Source organism: Salmo salar, chromosome 24 (genome assembly GCF_965601325.2).
Source record: "Salmo salar chromosome 24, fSalSal1, whole genome shotgun sequence".
NCBI lineage: Eukaryota > Metazoa > Chordata > Actinopteri > Salmoniformes > Salmonidae > Salmo > Salmo salar.
The window spans coordinates 44,412,501-44,432,347 of NC_138314.1; the positions used below are offsets into that span (position 1 = coordinate 44,412,501).

Below are 19,847 nucleotides of genomic sequence, written 5' to 3' on the forward strand. Positions count from 1 at the left end.
TTCACTATTTCAAGTATTGTAATGAATTAGAAGTTATATTTCATACAAAATCTGTAAAACACTAGATAGTTACTTTAACTAGAGTTGATTGACGCGCTGGTGGTTTTGTATCCGCCGAGAAAAAAAAAGGGAGTTTAAATGTGTCAACAAAAAAATACGATTATTTCCTGATCTTTCTTAAGTCTCTCAGACTCAGGAAAGACACTTCAAAACAAACTTCCTTGTGATTTATTTTTCTACTCTCTGTTTTTCCATGTCTGAATCTGATATCCAATGTGTTTCTATGGGCTAAAAAGCAGTAATGCCAATGTTTCATTGAGAAAAAAAAACCGAAAAAAAAACCGGATGTATTTATTTATACCTAAAGGGGTGCTAAAATTACAAGTCAAATAGCTAAATAATAAATGGTATGACTATTTTCATTTTTTTGTTGAGAAAATCTTTTATGTTTTATGTAATGTTAGACAATAATATGAGTGTCTGATAATTACAGTGAAGTGAGGGAAAATGCTGTGGGCAACTATCAAAACTTTACCTGCAGAGGCAATGTAATTGTGAAATAATGATATTATGGGCATTGGGCTGATCTGCTGAGAAAATATTATATGCTAACTTGATTTATGAGTTAGAGTATGTTTGGACAGGTCTCAAAAGAATTGCATGGCTAGATGACTCTTCAACTTTTCCCTTTCGTATCATGGTTGGATTTGGTTTTTGTTGCGCTGCCTCCCTCTAATGGTCTGTGATAGAGTCACAAATACAGTTTAAGTCTTCACTGTTTTTTCAATTCTTATTGATTTCCTGGCTACTAAACTTGACTGACTGACTGACTGGTTGACTGACTGGTTGACTGACTGGTTGACTGACTGGTTGATTGACTGGTTGATTGACTGGTTGATTGATTGATTTACTGGTTGACTGACTGACTGGTTGACTGACTGGTTGATTGACTGACTGTCTGATTGATTGATTTACTGACTGGTTGATTGACTGACTGACTGACTGACTGATTGATTGATTGACTGTCTGATTGATTGATTTACTGACTGTCTAATTGATTGATTTACTGACTGTCTGATTGATTGATGGATGTTGCAGGCTACCAACCTGATCAGTAAGAAGGAGCTGTTGACCATGGACCCAGACACCGACGATGGCCAGCTGGTCTATGAGGTCACTGCAGAGCCTAAACACGGCTTCCTGGAGAGCAAACTGAAACCTGGCGCTCCCATCAACACCTTCACACAAGGTAGTGTGTCTCTCTCTCTGTGTGTGTGTGTGTGTGTGGGGGGGTATTGAGTATTTAGTATTGAGTGAGACTATTGAAGAGGGTTTCCGATTACAATTACAATGTTGTGCTAACGTTAGTCTATGTTGCGCTAACGTTGGTCTATGTTGCGCTAACGTTGGTCTATGTTGCGCTAACGTTGGTCTATGTTGTGCTAACGTTGGTCTAACATTGGTCTATGTTGCGCTAACGTTGGTCTATGTTGCGCTAACGTTGGTCTATGTTGCGCTAACGTTGGTCTATGTTGTGCTAACATTAGTCTATGTTGGTCTAACGTTGGTCTATGTTGCGCTAACGTTGGTCTATGTTGTGCTAACGTTGGTCTGTTGCGCTAACGTTGGTCTATGTTGCGCTAACGTTGGTCTATGTTGCGCTAACGTTGGTCTATGTTGTGCTAACATTAGTCTATGTTGTGCTAACGTTGGTCTAACGTTGGTTTATGTTGCGCTAACGTTGGTCTATGTTGCGCTAACGTTGGTCTATGTTGCGCTAACGTTGGTCTATGTTGCGCTAACGTTGGTCTGTTGTGCTAACATTAGTCTATGTTGCGCTAACATTGGTCTAACGTTGGTCTATGTTGTGCTATGTTGTGCTAACGTTGGTCTACATTGTGCTAACGTTGGTCTACATTGTGCTAACGTTGTTCTAACATTGGTCTATGTTGTTTTTAACATTGTGGTAACTTGGCCCCCCTTCCCCCTCCAGCTGACATTAACCTGGGCTTGATCCGCTACGTGCTCCATGAGGAGAGCGTGACAGAGACCATGGACAACTTTAAGTTCCTGGTGAAGGACAGCAAGCCCAACGTTGTCTCTGATAACCTATTCCATATTCAGTGGTCCCTCGTCAGCTTCCAACACAGGAGGTGAGAGAGACACAGCCAGCTGTAACAAGTAGGGCCCAGCGTGTTATCGTCCCTGTGTTTCTGACTCAGCTGATTATTGAGGGAAAAATGTACTTACTATGACTGTGATACAGTATGTGGTTGGTCCCACCGAGCTGTCTGAAAAGATAAAGGCGCTAACTGTAAATCCGGATAATGTAAACGGAATGGGGAAAACTCCTGGCGCTTACTGGATTAACTCACACAATCATGAAAAACTCTGGGTCCCTGTGTATGGTTCAGACTTCCATAGACCCGTGTATGGTTGAGATTTCCATAGACCCGGGTATGGTTGAGATTTCCATAGACCCGGGTATGGTTCAGACTTCCATAGACCCGGGTATGGTTCAGACTTCCATAGACCCGTGTATGGTTCAGACTTCCATAGACCCGTGTATGGTTCAGACTTCCATACATATTCATGGGTTTGCAGCTTCTGAATTTGGCCACAGCTCTATACAATTCTCTCCTCTCATTGCCACAATGTCCATTTCAGCAACTCCTGGCGCTTACTGGATTAACTCACACAATCATGAAAAACTCTGGGTCCCTGTGTATGGTTCAGACTTCCATAGACCCGTGTATGGTTGAGATTTCCATAGACCCGGGTATGGTTGAGATTTCCATAGACCCGGGTATGGTTCAGACTTCCATAGACCCGGGTATGGTTCAGACTTCCATAGACCCGTGTATGGTTCAGACTTCCATAGACCCGTGTATGGTTCAGACTTCCATACATATTCATGGGTTTGCAGCTTCTGAATTTGGCCACAGCTCTATACAATTCTCTCCTCTCATTGCCACAATGTCCATTTCAGCTATTGTCCTGTTATTGTATCTCTCAAAGCTGTATGTCTCTCTTCATGTAACTGATGCCCTGTGATGCCCTCTGATGCCCTGTGATGCCCTCTGATGCCCTCTGTGCCCCTCACAGCTACAATGTGAGTGAGAAGGCTGGCACGGTGTCGGTCACAGTGAAGAGGACGGGTAACCTGAACCAGTATGCCATCGTGCTGTGTCGTACGGAGCAGGGCACTGCCACCTCTACCTCCAGTGTGGGCTCTCACCCCGGACAGCACGACTACGTGGAGTACGCTGGACAGGTACTGTTATTTGATTTATTTAACCAGGCAAGTTAATGACAACATATTCTCTTTTTGTAGCAAAGCCTGGGAAATAGTTGTTGGAATACTCTCTCCTCTCCTCTCCTCTCCTCCTCCTCTATTCTACTCCTCCTCCTCCTCCTCCTCCTCCCCCCCAGGTCCAGTTTGACGAGCGTGAGGACATAAAGGTGTGTACCGTAGTGATCCAGGACGACAAGGTGTTTGAGGGCATGGAGAGTTTCCAGGTGGAGCTGAGCATGCCTGTCTACGCCCTCCTGGGTCAGGTGACACGCGCCAGCGTCAACATCAACGACACAGAGGACGAACCGACGCTGCAGTTTGACAAGAAGACCTACCACGTCAACGAGAGTACCGGGTTTATACACGCCCCTATAGAGAGGAAAGGTATTAACCCTATAGAGAGGAAAGGCATTAACCCTATAGAGAGGAAAGGTATTAACCCTATAGAGAGGAAAGGTATTAACCCTATAGACACCCCTATAGAGAGGAAAGGTATTAACCCTATAGAGAGGAAAGGTATTAACCCTATAGAGAGGAAAGGTATTAACCCTATAGAGAGGAAAGGTATTAACCCTATAGAGAGGAAAGGTATTAACCCTATAGAGAGGAAAGGTATTAACCCTATAGAGAGGAAAGGTATTAACCCTATAGAGAGGAAAGGTATTAACCCTATAGAGAGGAAGGGTATTAACCCTATAGAGAGGAAAGGTATTAACCCTATAGAGAGGAAAGGTATTAACCCTATAGAGAGGAAAGGTATTAACCCTATAGAGAGGAAAGGTATTAACCCTATAGAGAGGAAAGGTATTAACCCTATAGAGAGGAAAGGTATTAACCCTATAGAGAGGAAAGGTATTAACCCTATAGAGAGGAAAGGTATTAACCCTATAGAGAGGAAGGGTATTAACCCTATAGAGAGGAAGGGTATTAACCCTATAGACACCCCTATAGAGAGGAAAGGTATTAACCCTATAGAGAGGAAAGGTATTAACCCTATAGAGAGGAAAGGTATTAACCCTATAGAGAGGAAAGGTATTAGTAACCATTACACTATCACTAACCCTACCCCAACCCTGACCCCGACCCCGTCCCTGACCCCAACCCTGACCCCAACCCCAACCCTGACCCCAACCCTGAACCTGACCCCAACCCCAACCCTGAACCTGACCCCTGCCCCAACCCCAACCCTGACCCCAACCCCAACCCTGACCCCAACCCTGAACCTGACCCCAACCCCAACCCTGACCCCAACCCTGACCCCGTCCCTGACCCCGTCCCCGACCCCAACCCTGAACCTGACCCCAACCCCAACCCTGACCCCAACCCTGAACCTGACCCTGACCCCAACCCTGACCCCAACCCTGACCCCAACCCTGAACCCGACCCCAACCCTGACCCTGACCCCAACAGTGACCCCGTCCCTGACCCCGACCCCGTCCCCGACCCCAATCCTGACCCCGACCCCAACCCTGACCCCGTCCCTGACCCCAACCCCAACCCTGACCCTGACCCCAACCCTGAACCTGACCCCAACCCTGACCCCGTCCCTGACCCCGACCCCGTCCCCGACCCCAACCCTGACCCTGTCAAGAGGTAATTGAGGAGGAGACTGCTAGTAGCTTATCACTCAAACAAAGATAAGCATTTCGCTACACTCGCATTAACGTCTGCTAACCATGTGTATGTGACCAATACATTTTGATTTGACCTGTTCCTTCAAGTAGTGCTTCTTAGTGCAGTGATAGTCCAATCCTTCAGACCACCATCCAGGGTGTGGCAGGCAGCCTAGTGGTTCGAGCGTTGGGTTAGTAACCAGCAGGTAGCCTAGTGGTTAGAGCTTTGGGTCAGTAACCAGCAGGTAGCCTAGTGGTTAGAGCGTTGGGTCAGTAACCAGCAGGTAGCCTAGTGGTTAGACCGTTGGGCCAGTAACCAGCAGGTAGCCTAGTGGTTAGAGCGTTGGGTCAGTAACCAGCAGGTAGTCTAGTGGTTAGAGCATTGGGCCAGTAACCAGCAGGTAGTCTAGTGGTTAGAGCATTGGGCCAGTAACCAGCAGGTAGCCTAGTGGTTAGAGCGTTGGGCCAGTAACCAGCAGGTAGCCTAGTGGTTAGAGCGTTGGGCCAGTAACCAGCAGGTAGCCTAGTGGTTAGAGCGTTGGGCCAGTAACCAGCAGGTAACCTAGTGGTTAGAGCGTTGGGCCAGTAACCAGCAGGTAGCCTAGTGGTTAGAGCGTTGGACTAGTAACCAGCAGGTAGCCTAGTGGTTAGAGCGTTGGACTAGTAACCAGCAGGTAGCCTAGTGGTTAGAGCGTTGGGCCAGTAACCAGCAGGTAGCCTAGTGGTTAGAGCGTTGGGTCAGTAACCAGCAGGTAGCCTAGTGGTTAGAGCGTTGGGCCAGTAACCAGCAAGTAGCCTAGTGGTTAGAGCGTTGGGCCAGTAACCAGCAGGTAGCCTAGTGGTTAGAGCGTTGGACTAGTAACCAGCAGGTAGCCTAGTGGTTAGAGCGTTGGGCCAGTAACCAGCAGGTAGCCTAGTGGTTAGAGCGTTGGGCCAGTAACCAGCAGGTAGCCTAGTGGTTAGAGCGTTGGGTCAGTAACCAGCAGGTAGCCTAGTGGTTAAAGCGTTGGGCCAGTAACCAGCAGGTAGCCTAGTGGTTAGAGCGTTGGGCCAGTAACCAGCAGGTAACCTAGTGGTTAGAGCGTTGGGCCAGTAACCAGCAGGTAGCCTAGTGGTTAGAGCGTTGGGCCAGTAACCGGAAGGTCGCTAGTTCGAATCCCTGAGCTGACAAAGTAAAAATCGTTTGATCTGCCCCTGAACACCCGAAGACATGTATGTCGATTAAGGCAGCCCCTCGCACCTCTCTGATTCAGAGGGGTTGGGTTAAATGCAGAAGACACATTTTAGTTCAGTTGTACAACTGACTAGGAATCCCCCTTTTCAAACAGTCTTCCCTCCATCTCTCTCCCTCCAGGTGACACCAGCAGTACGGTCTCAGCTCTCTGTTACACGGTCCCTAAGTCAGCTAAGGGTAGCAGTCTACACGGCCTGGAGTCTGGGTCTGACTATAAGAGTCGAGGTATGACTGTTGACAGCAGGGTCATCTTCGGCCCCGGCGTCTCCATGTCCACCTGCGACGTCAAGCTCATCGACGACAGCGAATACGAACTCTCCGAGGAGTTTGAGCTCCACCTATCGGACGCCTCGGCTAACACCCGCATGGGTGATGTCAGCGTGGCGAAGGTGGTTATCCACGGGCCAAATGATGCGATGACGGTATCCCTGGGCAACGCTACATTTACATTCAGCGAGGACGCCGGTGAGAGCTCATAATGCATTATATAGGCTCACAGCAAGTTATAAAGGCTAATAAGCAGTTATTAAGCAGTAGTTAAAGTGTGACTGAGGATAGTTGTGTATCTGGTGACTTTACAATCTACGACCTCAGATTTGGGGCTATGCTAGAGTTAAATTGTCGCATTTCTACGTTCAATTCTTCAACAATCAATAGATATACTTTATATCATCGCTTGAATGAATCATTGGAGAACAGGAAGTATTACAGAGTATAACTCTAACCTCTGACCTAACACCCCCTAACCTCTGACCTTTGATCTCCAGGCACCATAGAGATCCCAGTGCTGCGTCAGGGCAGTGACCTGTCGTCAGTGACCTCTGTGTGGTGCGCCACGCGCCCCTCTGACCCCCCCTCCGCCACCCCCGGGGTCGACTACATCCCCTCCTCCAGGAAGGTGGAGTTCAAAGCCGGAAAGACTGTGGAGGTAAAGAAGATTTAACATTTTTAATAGTTTTATTGTCTCAAATACCAATGTCAGCGATGTAATATTTTTTTTTAAAGATTTTAGTCGTGTGTTGCTTTTTGTATTGAGAGTAGGAATTTAGTCTCTCTCTCTCTCTCTCTCTCTCTCTCTCTCTCTCTCTCTCTCTCTCTCTCTCTCTCTCTCTCTCTCTCTCTCTCTCTGTCTCTGTCTCTGTCTCTGTCTCTCTCTCTCTCTGTCTCTCTGTCTCTCTCTCTCTCTGTCTCTCTCTCTGTCTCTGTCTCTCTCTCTCTCTGTCTCTCTCTCTCTCTGTCTCTGTCCAGACGTGCAGTCTGACCATCATGGATGACATCCAGAACCCGGCCATGGAGGGGGCTGAGTCCTTTGTAGTGTTCCTCTCCTCCCCTCAGGGGGCTGTCCTTCTGGAACCTTTCCAAGCCTCCGTGGTCATCACTGATACCTTGGACCGTACGTACACCCCTACACACACACACACCTGTCTTCTAGAGCAGAGGTTTTCTAACTTTTGTTGCCCAGCAACCCACGCACAGACAAACCGGCAACCCAGGGACTACTATATGTTAGCAATGACTAAATAAAAGTCACATCTAGATCAGTCTCCTGGAAGAAGTTGAACTCCTTCTGAAATTGTAAGTTTTATTGTACAGTACTTCATAATCCCTACTCATTTACCCACAATTCCCTCCTCCCAGTTCCCAGCATGCAGTTTGAGAAGATGGCGTACAAGGTGACGGAGAAGGAGGGCGTACTGGACATCCCCATCGTTAGAACGGGAGACCTGACGGTCAAGTCCTCTGTCCTCTGCTTCACGCGCACCATGTCTGCCATGGTCATGGACGACTTTGAAGAGAGGAGGAACGCAGACGACTCACGTATCGCCTTCCTCAAGGGAGAGAAGGTAGGTTCTTTATCAAGTCCACAGAGATTCTTCACAGGAATGGTGTTCTAGTAGTTGGTACATATAGTGCTGTGTTAAAATGGGATAAAAACCTCTGTATAGAGCCCTACCAGACCAATACAGTTGGCTTTGATGTTAATGCTGATGATGATGATGGTCCAGGTAAAGAACTGCACAGTGCACATCAACGACGACTCTGTGTTCGAGCCTGAGGAGGAGTTCCAGGTGCATCTTGGGACGCCGCTTGGGGACCACAGGAGCGGAGCCATGGTGGGAGTTAGTGACATGGTCACGGTAACCATCACTAACGACGAGGACGGTAAGCAACGCACAGGTTTCCCTAATCTCAGTGCTTCTCTTTTTTTAGTAGGCTTTATACATATGAATAGAGTGGCAGACTGGCTGTTGATAGTTTGTATTGTATGTAATGTATTGTATAAGGTAATGACACTGTAAGACATTACAAACAGAAATTGCAAACAGGGCATACTTTTACATAGAAAAAAGCCCTGTCATTGTAAAAATGTATTGTGTTTAATTTGACATGTTCATTATAAAGTGAACATTGATATTGTACCACCTCAGCCCCCACCATAAAGTTTGAGCAGACGTCGTACCAGGTGCGGGAGCCTCCCGGGCCAGACGGCATCGAGGTGCTTAACATCAAGGTGGTCAGGACAGGAGACCAGGACCGTACTTCCAAGGTCCGCTGCAGCACCCGGGACGGATCAGCCCAGTCCGGAGTGGACTACAACCCCAAGAGCAGAGTGCTTAAGTTCACCCCTGGTCAGTAAGACTTTATGAGGAAGGGGCATTATGGGTAGTGTTATACATCTGTCTACAAGAACCTCATAGCCAATCACACTGCTCTTTAGTGATTGTTCAGACTTGGTGCTGTGCATTTTTATTCACCAATTTCAGAAGGGATTTTGACAGGAAATGGGATATGTTTTTATATTATTGAAGGTATGTTACATCACATGTCGATGATACAGCATAAGTAAACATGATTCAACTTTTTTGTTGTTGTTGATCTTACCATGAAGGCATGGACAACATCTTGTTCAAAGTGGAGATTCTGTCCAATGAGGACAGGGAGTGGCACGAGTCCTTCTCGTTGGTCCTCGGCCCTGACGACCCAGTGGAGGCGGTGCTTGGAGAGATCACCACGGCAACAGTCACCATCCTGGACCAGGAAGCTGCGGGGAGTCTCATCCTTCCGGCCACGCCTATTGTAAGGAACATGGCTCACATTCAAATTGAAATGGAATTGGTATAGTATTATGCTTATTACAAAATCATTCAGGTAAAACTACCTCATGTAAGTTGTAAATTTAAATTGTAAATGCATTCTTCAAAGATTGTAGCATGGTTTCTGAGATGAATCCTATCTTGAGATTGACATTTATTGATTCTGTCAGTGCTTTCTGACAGCTAACTGTCTTTCATCAAAATGGAACTATGAACTTTAACCTCACTTTAACTCCCCCAGGTGGTATCTCTGTCAGACTACGATAACGTGGCTGAGGTGTCCAGGGAGGGCAGTAAGAAGCAGCCGTCGCCTGGTTACCCCCTGGTGTGTGTGACGCCCTGTGACCCCCACTACCCCAAATACTCTGTACTGAGGGAGCGCTGTGACGAGGCAGGCATCAACCAGACCTCTGTTCACTTCTCCTGGGAGGTGGCTGCCCCTACAGACACCAACGGGGCCAGGTCACCGTTCGAGACCGTCACTGATACCACACCATACACTGGTGTTAACCATATGGTCAGTAGTAGTAGTAGCAGTAGTAGTAGTAGTAGTAGTACTAGTAGTAGTAGTGGTAGTAGCAGTACTAGTAGTAGCAGTAGTAGTAGTGGTAGTAGTAGTAGCAGTACTAGTAGTTGTAGTAGCAGCAGTAGTAGTAGTAGTAATAGTAGTAGTAGCAAATAAAATAAAATAAAAGTTTATTTGTCACGTGCGCCTAATTCACTGTAAGGTGTACAATGAAATGCTTACTTACAGGCTCTAACCAATTGTTCAAAAAAGGTTTTAAGTGAACAATAGGTAAGTAAAGAAATAAAAACAACAATAAGTAGACAGTGAAAAATGACAATGGCGAGGCTCTATACAGTAGAGAGGCTATATACACTAGAGAGGCTATATACAGTAGAGAGGCTATATACAGTAGAGAGGCTATATACAGTAGAGAGGCTACATACAGTAGAGAGGCTATATACAGTAGAGAGGCTATATACAGTAGAGAGGCTATAAACAGTAGAGAGGATATATACAGTAGAGAGGCTATATACAGTAGTGAGGCTATATACAGTAGAGAGGCTATAAACAGTAGAGAGGTTATATACAGTAGAGAGGCTATAAACAGTAGAGAGGCTATATACAGTAGAGAGGCTATATACAGTAGAGAGGCTATATACAGTAGAGAGGATATATACAGTAGAGAGGCTCTATACAGTAGAGAGGCTATAAACAGTAGCGAGGCTATATACAGTAGCGAGGCTATATACAGTAGAGAGGCTATATACAGTAGAGAGGCTATATACAGTAGAGAGGCTATAAAAGTAGCGAGGCTACATACAGACACCGGTTATTCGGGCTGATTGAGGTAGTATGTACATGTAGTAGTAGTAGTAGTAGTAGTAGTAGTAGTAGTAGTAGTAGTAAAGGTAGTAACAGTAGTAAAGGTAGTAGCAGTAGTAGTAGTAGTAGTAGTAGTAGCATTAGTAGTAGTGGTATCATTAGCAGTAGTAGTAATAGTAGTAGTAATATTAGTATTGGTAGTAGTAGTCGGCGTAGTAGTAGTAGTAGTAGTATTGGTAGTAGTCGTAGGTGTAGTAGTAGCAGTAATAGTAGTAATAGTAGTATTGGTAGTAGTAGAAGTAGCAGGATTAGCAGTAGCAGTAGTAGCAGCAGTAGTCGTCGTCGTCGTCGCAGCAGCAGTAGTTGTATTGGTAGCAGTAGTAGTATTGGTAGTAGTAGTTGTCGAAGTAGTAGTAGTAGTAGTATTGGTAGTAGTAGTAGTCACAGTAGTAGTAGTTGTAGTATTGGTAGTAGTAGTTGTCGTAGTAGTAGTAGCAGTAGTAGTCGTGGTAGTAGTAGTAGTAGTGGTGGTAGTAGTAGTAGTATAAGTATTATTAGCATATTAACCATAAAGTGAGTAGGGATTGGAAGTTGTGAGTAGAATGTAGAAGTTCTGTTTGTTGTGTGTGAAGAGAGAGTTCTGTTTGTTGTGTGTGAAGATAGGGTTCTGTGTGTTGTGTGTGAAGATAGGGTTCTGTTTGTTGTGTGTGAAGATAGGGTTCTGTTTGTTGTGTGTGAAGCGAGAGTTCTGTTTGTTGTGTGTCCCGGGCTTCTGTTTATGAGCTACAACTGGTGGTTCCACATGCATGATTGATGATGATTGATTGACTGTCTGTATTTAATCAACAGGTCTTGGACAGTATCTATTTCTCTCGGCGGTTCCATGTACGCTGTGTGGCTCAGGCCCGGGACAAGTCCGGCCATCTTGGAACACCCCTGAGGAGTAACATAGCAACCATCGGCACCGAGTGTTCCATCTGCCACACCCCCGTTACCACGGGAACCGCCCGAGGGTTCCAGGCCCAGTCGTTCATCGCCACGCTGAAGTACCTGGACGTCAAACACAAGAAGCATCCGAACCGGTGAGCAGGGAGGCATTCACACACATAAACACATAAACATACACACATACACACAGGCACACAGGCACACATACACACAGGCACACATGTACATACACAAATAGTGATGGGGGAAATCGATACAGTTACATATCTGAATTTTATTTTTGATGGTATATCACCAAATTATTTTGGACAGTATCGCAATATAATGTTTGAGCTAGTAGGCTGTACCTGCACCATCATCTTGTTTTCTGTACTTTTATTAATCAGACAGTTTATTTACCTGAATATAATAGCAGTAGAACACCTCTATATGGTTTATAACAGTAGAACACATCTATATGGTTTATAACAGTAGAACACCTCTATATGGTTTATAATAGTAGAACACCTCTATATGGTTTATAACAGTAGAACACCTCTATATGGTTTATAACAGTAGAACACCTCTATATGGTTTATAACAGTAGAACACATCTATATGGTTTATAACAGTAGAACACCTCTATATGGTTTATAATAGTAGAACACCTCTATATGGTTTATAACAGTAGAACACCTCTATATGGTTTATAACAGTAGAACACCTCTATATGGTTTATAATAGTAGAACACCTCTATATGGTTTATAACAGTAGAACACCTCTATATGGTTTATAATAGTAGAACACCTCTATATGGTTTATAACAGTAGAACACATCTATATGGTTTATAACAGTAGAACACATCTATATGGTTTATAACAGTAGAACACATCTATATGGTTTATAACAGTAGAACACATCTATATGGTTTATAACAGTAGAACACCTCATTATGGTTTATAACAGTAGAACACATCTATATGGTTTATAACAGTAGAACACATCTATATGGTTTATAACAGTAGAACACATCTATATGGTTTATAACAGTAGAACACATCTATATGGTTTATAACAGTAGAACACCTCTATATGGTTTATAATAGTAGAACACATCTATATGGTTTATAACAGTAGAACACATCTATATGGTTTATAACAGTAGAACACCTCTATATGGTTTATAACAGTAGAACACATCTATATGGTTTATAACAGTAGAACACCTCTATATGGTTTATAACAGTAGAACACATCTATATGGTTTATAACAGTAGAACACATCTATATGGTTTATAACAGTAGAACACCTCTATATGGTTTATAACAGTAGAACACCTCTATATGGTTTATAACAGTAGAACACCTCTATATGGTTTATAACAGTAGAACACCTCTATATGGTTTATAACAGTAGAACACCTCATTATGGTTTATAACAGTAGAACACATCTATATGGTTTATAACAGTAGAACACATCTATATGGTTTATAACAGTAGAACACCTCTATATGGTTTATAATAGTAGAACACATCTATATGGTTTATAACAGTAGAACACATCTATATGGTTTATAACAGTAGAACACCTCTATATGGTTTATAACAGTAGAACACATCTATATGGTTTATAATAGTTCTAGAACACATCTATATGGTTTATAACAGTAGAACACATCTATATGGTTTATAATAGTAGAACACCTCTATATGGTTTATAACAGTAGAACACCTCTATATGGTTTATAATAGTTCTAGAACACATCTATATGGTTTATAACAGTAGAACACATCTATATGGTTTATAATAGTTCTAGAACACATCTATATGGTTTATAACAGTAGAACACATCTATATGGTTTATAATAGTAGAACACCTCTATATGGTTTATAACAGTAGAACACATCTATATGGTTTATAATAGTTCTAGAACACCTCCATATGGTTTATAACAGTAGAACACATCTATATGGTTTATAACAGTAGAACACCTCTATATGGTTTATAATAGTAGAACACATCTAAATGGTTTATAACAGTAGAACACCTCTATATGGTTTATAACAGTAGAACACCTCTATATGGTTTATAATAGTAGAACACCTCTATATGGTTTATAACAGTAGAACACATCTATATGGTTTATAATAGTTCTAGAACACCTCCATATGGTTTATAACAGTAGAACACCTCTATATGGTTTATAATAGTAGAACACATCTATATGGTTTATAATAGTAGAACACATCTATATGGTTTATAATAGTAGAACACCTCTATATGGTTTATAACAGTAGAACACCTCTATATGGTTTATAACAGTAGAACACCTCTATATGGTTTATAACAGTAGAACACCTCTATATGGTTTATAACAGTAGAACACATCTATATGGTTTATAATAGTAGAACACCTCTATATGGTTTATAACAGTAGAACACCTCTATATGGTTTATAACAGTAGAACACCTCTATATGGTTTATAATAGTAGAACACATCTATATGGTTTATAACAGTAGAACACATCTATATGGTTTATAACAGTAGAACACCTCTATATGGTTTATAACAGTAGAACACCTCTATATGGTTTATAACAGTAGAACACATCTATATGGTTTATAACAGTAGAACACCTCTATATGGTCTATAATAGTTCTAGAACACCTCTATATGGTTTATAACAGTAGAACACCTCTATATGGTTTATAACAGTAGAACACCTCATTATGGTTTATAACAGTAGAACACCTCTATATGGTTTATAACAGTAGAACACATCTATATGGTTTATAACAGTAGAACACCTCTATATGGTTTATAACAGTAGAACACCTCTATATGGTTTATAACAGTAGAACACCTCTATATGGTTTATAACAGTAGAACACCTCTATATGGTTTATAACAGTAGAACACATCTATATGGTTTATAATAGTAGAACACCTCTATATGGTTTATAACAGTAGAACACATCTATATGGTTTATAATAGTAGAACACCTCTATATGGTTTATAACAGTAGAACACCTCTATATGGTTTATAACAGTAGAACACCTCTATATGGTTTATAATAGTAGAACACATCTATATGGTTTATAACAGTAGAACACCTCTATATGGTTTATAATAGTAGAACACCTCTATATGGTTTATAACAGTAGAACACCTCTATATGGTTTATAATAGTAGAACACCTCTATATGGTTTATAATAGTAGAACACATCTATATGGTTTATAACAGTAGAACACATCTATATGGTTTATAACAGTAGAACACATCTATATGGTTTATAACAGTAGAACACATCTATATGGTTTATAACAGTAGAACACATCTATATGGTTTATAACAGTAGAACACCTCTATATGGTTTATAACAGTAGAACACATCTATATGGTTTATAACAGTAGAACACATCTATATGGTCTATAATAGTTCTAGAACACCTCCATATGGTCTATAATAGTTCTAGAACACCTCTATATGGTTTATAACAGTAGAACACCTCCATATGTTCTATAATAGTTCTAGAACACCTCCATATGGTCTATAATAGATCTAGAACACATCCATATGGTCTATAATAGTTCTAGAACACCTCTATATGGTCTATAATAGATCTAGAACACCTCTATATGGTCTATAATAGTTCTAGAACACCTCCATATGGTCTATAATAGTTCTAGAACACCTCTATATGGTCTATAATAGATCTAGAACACCTCTATATGGTCTATAATAGTTCTAGAACACCTCCATATGGTCTATAATAGTTCTAGAACACCTCCATATGGTCTATAATAGTTCTAGAACACCTCTATATGGTCTATAATAGATCTAGAACACCTCTATATGGTCTATAATAGTTCTAGAACACCTCTATATGGTCTATAATAGATCTAGAACACCTCTATATGGTCTATAATAGTTCTAGAACACCTCCATATGGTCTATAATAGATCTAGAACACCTCCATATGGTCTGTAATAGTTCTAGAACACCTCCATATGGTCTGTAATAGTTCTAGAACACATCCATATGGTCTATAATAGATCTAGAACACCTCCATATGGTCTATAATAGTTCTAGAACACCTCCATATGGTCTATAATAGTTCTAGAACACCTCCATATGGTCTATAATAGATCTAGAACACCTCCATATGGTCTATAATAGATCTAGAACACCTCCATATGGTCTGTAATAGTTCTAGAACACCTCCATATGGTCTGTAATAGTTCTAGAACACCTCCATATGGTCTATAATAGATCTAGAACACCTCCATATGGTCTATAATAGTTCTAGAACACCTCCATATGGTCTGTAATAGTTCTAGAACACCTCCATATGGTCTATAATAGATCTAGAACACCTCCATATGGTCTATAATAGTTCTAGAACACCTCCATATGGTCTATAATAGATCTAGAACACCTCCATATGGTCTATAATAGTTCTAAAACACATCCATATGGTCTATAATAGTTCTAGAACACCTCCATATGGTCTGTAATAGTTCTAGAACACATCCATATGGTCTATAATAGTTCTAAAACACATCCATATGGTCTATAATAGATCTAGAACACCTCCATATGGTCTGTAATAGTTCTAGAACACCTCCATATGGTCTATAATAGTTCTAGAACACATCCATATGGTCTATAATAGATCTAGAACACCTCCATATGGTCTATAATAGTTCTAAAACACCACCATATGTTCTATAATAGTTCTAAAACACCACCATATGTTCTATAATAGTAGAACACTAACCTTATGTTGTCTTTTTCTTTTGCAGTATCCACATCTCTGTGCAGATCCCCCACCAGGACGGTATGCTGCCCATAGTGTCCAGCATGCCCCTCCACAACCTGCACTTCCTGCTGTCAGAGTCCATCTACAGACAACAGCACATCTGTTCAAACCTGGTCACTCTCAAAGACCTGCAGGGTGTCTCCGGTAAGGACACACGCAGACACTCTAAAGTGTGTTACATCACACACATGGTACATACACACACACACGCATACACACACTCTTACAATAAATTATAAACACCCTTCCTCTAACAAAGTGTTTGACGTGTCCTTTCTGTGTGTGTCTGTCCTCTCTGTGTGTCTCTGTCCTCTCTGTGTGTCTCTGTCCTCTCTCTCTGTGTGTCTCTGTCTTCTCTGTGTGTCTCTGTCCTCTCTGTGTGTCTCTGTCCTCTCTGTGTGTCTCTGTCCTCTCTCTCTCTGTGTCTCTGTCCTCTCTCTGTGTGTCTCTGTCCTCTCTCTGTATGTGTTTCAGAGACAGGTTTCCTGGATGATGTCCAGTATGACAGTATCTCTCTGGGTCCGGGTTATGACAGACCCTATCAGTTCAACCCCAGTGTCAGAGAGGCTAAGAGCATCCAGCTCTACAAACACCTCAACCTGAAGAGCTGTATCTGGACCTTCGATGCCTACTACGACATGACGGAACTCATAGACGTCTGTGGAGGCTCAGTCACTGCTGACTTCCAGGTATGAGACTCCCTGTAGTTCAGATACCATATCCTCTGTAGTGGGTTATCAGAGTCACTGCTGACTTCCAGGTATGAGACTCCCTGTAGTTCAGATACCATATCCTCTGTAGTGGGTTATCAGAGTCACTGCTGACTTCCAGGTATGAGACTCCCTGTAGTTCAGATACCATATCCTCTGTAGTGGGTTATCAGAGTCACTGCTGACTTCCAGGTATGAGACTCCCTGTAGTTCAGATACCATATCCTCTGTAGTGGGTTATCAGAGTCACTGCTGACTTCCAGGTATGAGACTCCCTGTAGTTCAGATACCATATCCTCTGTAGTGGGTTATCGATGTCACTGCTGACTTCCAGGTATGAGACTCCCTGTAGTTCAGATACCATATCCTCTGTAGTGGGTTATCGATGTCACTGCTGACTTCCAGGTATGAGACTCCCTGTAGTTCAGATACCATATCCTCTGTAGTGGGTTATCAGAGTCACTGCTGACTTCCAGGTATGAGACTCCCTGTAGTTCAGATACCATATCCTCTGTAGTGGGTTATCAGAGTCACTGCTGACTTCCAGGTATGAGACTCCCTGTAGTTCAGATACCACATCCTCTGTAGTGGGTTATCGATGTCACTGCTGACTTCCAGGTATGAGTTCCCGAGTGGCACAGCAGTCTAAGGCACTGCATCTCAGTGCTAGAGCCTTCACTACAGACCCTGGTTCGATTCCAGGCTGTATCACAACCGGCTGTGATTGGGAGTCCCATAGGACGCCCAGCGTCGTCCCGGGTTTGGCTGGTATAGGCCGTCATTGTCAATAAGAATTTGTTCTTAACTTCTATGGGCTACCCCTGGTACACCCTATCAACAGCAGGTGAAATATCAAGAGCGCCAAATTTGAAAACAATTAAATGTCATAATTCAAATTTCTCAAACATACAACTATCTTACACCCTTTGAAAGATAAACATCTCCTTAATCTAACCACGTTGTCCGATTTCAAAAAGGCTTTACGGCGAAAGCATAAAGTTAGATTATGTTAGGACAGTACATTGAAAATAGCTGTGTGTAATGTTTTGTCAATGCAAAGACAGGTGTCACCAAAAGCAGAAAACCAGCTAAAATTATGCACTAACCTTTGACAATCATCAGATGACACTCCTAGGACATTATGTTAGACAATACATGCATTTTTGTTCTATCAAGTTCATATTTATATCCAAAAACAGCATTTTACAATGGCGTTGATGTTGAGAAAATAATTTTCCCTCCAATACCGCCAGTCAATCAGCACAACAAATTAAATAATTAATATTCGAAACCATTGGTAAAATATTATATTGTCATTCAAAGAATTATAGATTAACATCTCGTGAACGCAACCGCATTGCCAGATTTAAAAATAACTTTACTGGGAAATCACACTTTGCAATAAACGAGGTCCTGTTCTCAGAAAAATAGGCTTGGCGATACAGACTAGGCGCCATGTTGGAGAGATCTAAAATCAAAGATACTATGTAAATATTCCCTTACCTTTGATTATCTTCATCAGAAGGCACTTCCAGGAATCCCAGGTCCATAACAAATGTAGTTTTGTTCGGAAAAGCTCATAATTTATGTCCAAAAAGCTCTGTGTTGTTAGCGCGTCCTGTAGGCTACTCAAAACTATAAACGTCGCCCGCCGGACTTGTCTTCACCAAAGAGGGAAAAAAATATATTTACGTTCGTTCAAACATGTCAAACGTTGTATAGCATAAATCATTAGGGCCTTTTTCAATCAGCACTTCAATAATATTCAAGGCGGACGATTGCATTCTCTTTTAAAATGTATTGGAACGAGAGTACCCAAACATGCACTCACGCGCCAGAGTAGTATTGGCCATCCGCTTATGACCAACGTTCCAAGTCTCTTGTTCGGTCAGTTTTCACAGTAGAAGACTCAAACCACTTTGTAAAGACTGGTGACATCTAGTGGATGGCGTAGCAAGTGCTCAATGATTAATAAGTCCCTGTGTGTTTCAATGGCATAGGCTTAAAAGTAATTCAACACATCAGGTATCCACTTCCTGTCAGAATTTGTCTCAGGGTTTTGACTGCCATATGAGTTCTGTTATACTTACAGACACCATTCAAACAGTTTTGGAAAATTCAGAGTGTGTTCTATCCAAATATGTTAATAATATGCATATCCTAGCTTCTGAGTTGGTGTAGGAGGCAGTTAAAAATGGGCACATATTTTTTTCAAAATTCTCAATACTGCCCCCTAGCCCCAACAGGTTTTAACTGACTTGCCTAGTTAAATAAAGGTTAAATAAAAAATGAAACTCCCTCTAGTTCAGGAACCATACCCTCTCTAGTGGGTTATCATGTCACTGCATTTTGTTTGCTGTACACAGAATTTACTCCAGTTTATTTCCATTATTGGCTTGGATAAAATCAACCATGACTAGTGAACATAATCTTCTCGCAGATATCCACAGAGTTATCAGGTCCACAGTGTCATCAGGTCCACAGTGTCATCAGGTCCACAGAGTTATCAGTTCCACAGAGTTATCAGGTCCACAGAGTCATCAGGTCCACAGAGTCATCAGGTCCACAGAGTCATCAGGTCCACAGAGTCATCAGGTCCACAGTGTCATCAGGTCCACAGTGTCATCAGGTCCACAGTGTCATCAGGTCCACAGAGTCATCAGGTCCACAGAGTTATCAGGTCCACAGAGTTATCAGGTCCACAGAGTTATCAGGTCCACAGTATCATCAGGTCCACAGAGTCATCAGGTCCACAGTGTTATCAGGTCCACATTCAGTCATGTGATCACAGTCTATATTGTTAGATTCT

The 19,847-nt window shown here is 42.2% G+C and overlaps 1 protein-coding gene across 1 annotated transcript in view; it reads left to right on the plus strand.

The window, feature by feature from the left end:
• Positions 1 to 19,847, plus strand: part of LOC106585923 (extracellular matrix organizing protein FRAS1) — a 78,746-nt gene that overhangs the window by 40,888 nt on the left and 18,011 nt on the right. The window contains exons 12-26 of the mRNA XM_082968770.1: positions 1,099 to 1,249; positions 1,994 to 2,153; positions 3,106 to 3,274; positions 3,433 to 3,679; positions 6,263 to 6,607; positions 6,910 to 7,070; positions 7,391 to 7,535; positions 7,781 to 7,986; positions 8,149 to 8,305; positions 8,572 to 8,772; positions 9,033 to 9,220; positions 9,479 to 9,754; positions 11,417 to 11,649; positions 16,312 to 16,472; positions 16,803 to 17,017. Coding sequence (XP_082824896.1) covers positions 1,099 to 1,249; positions 1,994 to 2,153; positions 3,106 to 3,274; positions 3,433 to 3,679; positions 6,263 to 6,607; positions 6,910 to 7,070; positions 7,391 to 7,535; positions 7,781 to 7,986; positions 8,149 to 8,305; positions 8,572 to 8,772; positions 9,033 to 9,220; positions 9,479 to 9,754; positions 11,417 to 11,649; positions 16,312 to 16,472; positions 16,803 to 17,017 — 3,015 coding nt within the window. The remainder of the gene's footprint in view (positions 1 to 1,098; positions 1,250 to 1,993; positions 2,154 to 3,105; positions 3,275 to 3,432; positions 3,680 to 6,262; positions 6,608 to 6,909; positions 7,071 to 7,390; positions 7,536 to 7,780; positions 7,987 to 8,148; positions 8,306 to 8,571; positions 8,773 to 9,032; positions 9,221 to 9,478; positions 9,755 to 11,416; positions 11,650 to 16,311; positions 16,473 to 16,802; positions 17,018 to 19,847) is intronic.